This window comes from Triticum aestivum, chromosome 7A (assembly GCF_018294505.1).
Source record: "Triticum aestivum cultivar Chinese Spring chromosome 7A, IWGSC CS RefSeq v2.1, whole genome shotgun sequence".
Lineage (NCBI taxonomy): Eukaryota > Viridiplantae > Streptophyta > Magnoliopsida > Poales > Poaceae > Triticum > Triticum aestivum.
Genome location: NC_057812.1, coordinates 724,351,073 through 724,356,445, shown reverse-complemented (window position 1 = coordinate 724,356,445; position 5,373 = coordinate 724,351,073). Strand labels below are relative to the sequence as shown.

General features: G+C 45.7%; 2 protein-coding genes across 2 annotated transcripts; both read left to right on the top strand.

The window, feature by feature from the left end:
- Window positions 1-202: 202 nt before the first annotated feature.
- On the top strand, window positions 203-693 carry LOC123147960 (zinc finger protein 3-like). The gene has a single exon (XM_044567298.1). It carries the CDS (start codon window positions 253-255, stop codon window positions 604-606), a length of 354 nt encoding a protein of 117 aa, XP_044423233.1. The 5' UTR covers window positions 203-252; the 3' UTR covers window positions 607-693.
- A 2,859-nt stretch (window positions 694-3,552) lies between these two features.
- Window positions 3,553-4,109, top strand: LOC123147665 (zinc finger protein 2-like). Its single transcript, XM_044566934.1, has one exon. It carries the CDS (start codon window positions 3,611-3,613, stop codon window positions 3,953-3,955), a length of 345 nt encoding a protein of 114 aa, XP_044422869.1. The 5' UTR covers window positions 3,553-3,610; the 3' UTR covers window positions 3,956-4,109.
- Window positions 4,110-5,373: the final 1,264 nt, after the last annotated feature.

The window sequence follows — 5,373 nt, the reverse complement described above, 5'->3', positions numbered from 1 at the left end:
AGGATTTAGGGGCGTACACCAACTAGCTGATAGGGTCGTACGTCGCCGTCCTGGATCTCACCGCAGAGAACTGTCCCAGGCACAATTCAATTAGCACCACACCCCGGCCGTCAGGGTGCCGTCCAAGCTTCCTGTGCCTACAGGACTCACTTGGCCGTTTGTGCTCCCCAGATTTTAACATTGTTAGCTCAGATCGCAGTAACCCACACAGCCGCATGCGAATTGGACGCACAACCACCAAAAGCGAGCGCAATGGAACAAGCGACCAACGCGCATGACGAGCTTAGCCTCGAGCTCACCCTGGTCGCCACCGTGGGAGTGGCGCCGGCAGCGCCTCGCTTCTTCCTCTGCGCCTACTGCGACCGCAGGTTCCTCACTGCGCAGGGGCTCGGTGGCCACCAGAACGCGCACAGGCAAGAGCGCGCCCTTGCCAGGCTCCACGGTGATGCCGCTGCTGACATGCACGCCTCCCGGGCATGGAAGGCTGCTGCTCGGATGCCTGAGGGGCCCGAGGACGAGGTGCCGGCGGCGGGTGGCATGGCGCACAAGCGCGGCAGCAGCTGGCCGGAGCCTGACCAAGAGCTGGACTTGTCCCTCCGGCTGTAAATGGTCGGTCGGTCGATCTCTGCTAAAATGGTTGCTCCGCACCACTTATTTCGGTTGTAGGTACGTCATGGTCTAGCTACTTTGCGTGGACCCTTTGTTTCAAGCTCGTGTTGGGCATATTGTCAGAAAGAAACTCATGTGGGCAGGCATGGGATTCATCGGCTCTTCTACTTTTTTTTAAGTATTGAACTGAATCTCTAGAGCTTGTCGCTCCTTGGGATGAAACAAAATTCCCAATTTCTCCGGCCAGCTTGTATGTGCTTCTTTATGATAATCAGTTTTTTCAGAAAAAATCAAGATATATGCTACTCTCTCGGTCCCGAATTAGTTGTCACAGAATTGGCTAAATGTTTCCTTAGCCGTTAGGAATCTAGAATAAGAACATCAAGAAAATTGAGATGTTGGCCAACACCAAATTCATTAGTGCCACCTCCTTTTCCATTAGGCCAGCCTACGTTTTTCCCAAGATTGACAATTTGGCAAACATAGTACAATTTATATATAACAAAAAATATCATTAGAAACTTGAAATAATATATTATCTAGCGGTACATGTTTTAGGATATATTACTTGTATTATTATATTGGTCAAATTGTCAATCTTCTTAGGCCTAATAAATTTTAATGGAGATAGTACTCCCAAGACTCCAACTTTTGAACCTCCAACTGCTTATACATTTTTTTCTCAAATTTACAGCTCAGACATTTCTCAAAACTATATTTGACCTTTGTGTGTTTCTAATCTCCATTATATAGTCTCGACAATGAATTGGGACGGGAAGGTATTTGAGAGGAAATAAGCCCAACACAACAGCCAAGTAGTTGGGTTTACTTCCACAATAAGTCTCGAACCTGTCGTAGTTTTAAGACATTAAAGGTGCTCAAAGCAAATGAATACGAGCTTTATATTAGTTACTTTCTTTCGATCATATCCATGAAGAGTACATTGTCATCAATATATTGATAACTCATGGTCAAGAAAGGTGCGGAATCTTGGATCTGACGAACCTCCCTGGTTCTATTTACAAGGATAACTAACATATCTGCAATAGTATAATAGAAAATGAAATAGAAAAGTGTACCCTTGGCATCACCTTTATTTGCTTGAAAAAAGGACTAATATCATCGTTTTATTGATATCAATGCCTTCTTTGTGGATAAAATTTTCCACCGAAGCTCATGAGACAGGGATGAACCCTTTCCGCAGATATGAGTATAAACCTATTAGGTCCAAGGGCTTTGAGCGGTGGCGTGGCCAGTTATCCGCCCGAAGGGGTAAGTTGACAGCTTCACTCGACAACACCATCGACGGGCAACTTTGACTGCTTGTTAGTGTTAACTTCTCGTAGACACATAGTTTACTTAATTATGTTTCGTGTTTCCTCTGGTGAGGTTGTACCTCTGGTGAGTAACAGTTATCTCTCGGAGTAAGTGGTAATTTTAAAATTAAGCATGCATGTCCGCACATCACAGCAGCAGCGCGCATGGTCCCTCAATTCCATCTCCAAACAGCTAGGGCCAGTAATCTATTTATCTTAACATTATGCAAATGTGTCATCTCAGCATGCAATATGCATGCAAGAAGACCCACCACAAAATGCAATCATGCATTGGTAAAAGTTAACCTCAACATGCAAACATGCATGATAGTATCTGCATTGGTAAAAGTTCATCTCAACATGCGGAAATATGCGTGATAATATCTACCCTATTGTGCTATTTATATTTAATAAATATTTCACAACTATACAATAATCAAACATAATATTGTATTCCCACTATTCATGTTACGCGACCAAATCTCATTGAAATATATTGAAAAACATACCCGTGACAGTGCTGGATATCATCTGGTGTAAGTAAATAGGTAATTTCCACTAAACTATTTCTCTTAACACATATACGTTCTGTAGGCCACCATAATAAATAAGCATAATAAATTGAATCAACTTTCATTTTTAATTGCCATATTGTTAATTCATATATTTATGTTCTATACATCAAAATATCATCGAAATATGTTGCAACCAATTCCTGTCAGATTTGTTATTTCTCAGGCGATTAAATCTTTTAGTGGCGTTAGTTGATTCCCACATTGAAGAAGGCGAAGCATGCTGAGGTGGTCGCCGGCAAGGCCGAGGCATGACCTCCCAAGAGACGGGGATGGCATGCCCATTGTGGCATCGTCGCTGCTGGAGAAGAGGCAGGGGTTGCAGGTTTGACAGGTGGGGAGGCTTAGTCATTTGACATCACCGAGATTAGACGGCGCCCAAGCCCGAGAAGGGGATGTCGTGGCTGGCCATGGCGTCATCGTTGATGGCTCGCTAGGACCTCACCAGAGTTGGGGTCGATGCTACACACCGTGGCAGCGTTGGCAGGGAGAGGCAGGGGTACCGGGGGAAGGAGCGGCTTGTTGTGAGGAAGAAGCAGCGACCACTAGGTTTCAATCCAGTTGTTTGAGCTCATCGACTGAAACTATTTTCTCAGTTTCCGTTTTTAGCCTAACATGGTCTAATGAATAATTTCATTGCAATCTTGGTGAGCGATTACTTTGTTTGGAGCGAATGCTAAATGAATCCTATAACATTTCTATAAATTTCCTTTGTTACAAAAGGGGAATAAATTGCACAGAATGAAAACGGTACCCAAGTGACCTGGCCAGTTGCTCATTTTCTCCAGACCGAAGGAATCTTGACTGGGCCTGGCCTTCCACGCATTGCATCTTTTTACTGTTTTATAATCTGCAGGAGTTAATACCACGTGTGTACAAAACTAGCTAGGGCCTCAATCCCGGCTAGACCTCACCTCCCCCTGGAGAACAGTGACAAGTGTAATTGGCACCACACCCCGCCGTCGGGATGTGTGCTTGGCGTGTTGTCCTCTCTAGATTCGAACATTGCTAGCTTCCCCCCCCCCTCTCTCTCTCGCGCGCGCACACACACAAACACAAACACACAAAAGCCATATACGAGACACGGCCATAGACCAGCCAGGAGCGAGCACTATGGAACGAGCGAGCAGCGGCAGCGTACACAACGATGAGCTCAGCCTTGAGCTTACCCTGGCCGCTGTGGCGCCCATGCCTGGCACACCGGACGGCTTCTTCCTCTGCGTCCACTGTGACCGCAAGTTCCGCAGCTCGCAGGCACTCGGCGGCCACCAGAACGCGCACAAGCATGAGCGTGCCATCGCCAAGCGCCGGCGAGAGGCTGCAGCGGCAGCCACCCGCGCACAGGAATCAAGGTCAAGGAAGGCGGGGAGGCATGCTGCTACTGCAGATGGCAAGCAGGGCGGGAGCTCGTCGAAGCGTGGTGACAACGACGAGGTGGACTTGTCTCTCCGGCTATAAGCGATCCCTCCATCGATCTTCTAATATAGGAGGATTCGTGTTATTTCCTGCTGGGTAAGTCTGAATCTAGCTACATTGGTTGGTTTGGAAAAAAATGTTTTACCTTCTGTCTCGTATAGCAACAATTTGATCAACCGTTTTCTTTCAAGCTCATGTTGGGCGTGTGTTAGATTCATCGGCTCTTCTAGTTAATTTTCTTCATAAGGTCTTGGAATTGAATGCCCAAACCTTCCTGGCACAAAATTCTTCATTTCTTCGGTTTCTATGCCTTCTCATGCTAATCACATTGCAGAAAAATCCAGATCTACCCAAATCTAAGTCCTTATAGCCCATTAGGGATCTCTAATATAAAACCATCATGAAATTTAGGTGTAGCTAACCTCCGGCTTTTGAACCTCCAACTAGTAAAACATATATCAATCTATAGAAACTAATGATCTTCTTTAATCTCATTTCATAGTCTCCAACGACAAATTGGAATGCAGAGGTATTTGAATGGAAACGAGCCCAAAAGCCCGAACTCTTGGGAAAGTTATGTTTAGGACACGAATGGTGTCAAAGAAAATTAAAATATGCTATAAATTAGTTGTATTGCTTCAGATCATGTTCCATAAAGTGTGTAGTGTCATCAACGTATTGAAGTATTCGCTCCTTTCCATTTTGATGGCCTATCTCGAAAATCAGAATTTTCCAATTTGTAAGGCTCATTTGTCTTGGGAACATGCAAACATAGCTTTGTCCACACTGAATTATTTCAATTTTTTGATCCCAATGTATAATCAACCAATGCATGAAGGACTGAGAGGGTCATGCATGTAGCATTAATAAGTTGCCTAGAACTTATCACTAGTAGAAAAACGACTTTTAGTATCGGTTCGTAAGGACCTTTAGTACTTGTTCTGGAACCGGCACTAAAGAGTGGGGACTAAAGGTCTCCCCTTTAGTCCCGGTTAAACACGAACCGGGACCAAAGGCCCACCACGTGGCACGAGGCGCGCCGTGGTTTGGGAGATCTTTAGTCCCGGTTGGTAAGGATTTTTTATTTATTTTTGAAATAAAGCAAAAACAGCCCACCTACTGGGCTGACACGGCCTGCATACGACTAGAAACTCAATCTCTAGTTGGGCCAGGATGTAGGCCCGTACGGCCCAGTAGTCCCCACAGGAAAGAAGACTTGCAATAGGCCTACAACGGCCTGCTTAGAGAGGAGCTCGACACGGTAGCCGCGGCGGGGCTTATAAACCGGTGCGAGCTCCTCTCAACCAGCGAGGTGGGACTAAACATTGTGCACTGCGGGTGGCAGCGCACCACCTTTAGAACCAGTTGGTGGGTCCAACCGGTACTAAAGGAAGGGGGGTCTTTAGTACCGGTTGGAGACACCAAGACATACTAAAGGTGGACCTTTAGTATGTCTTGGT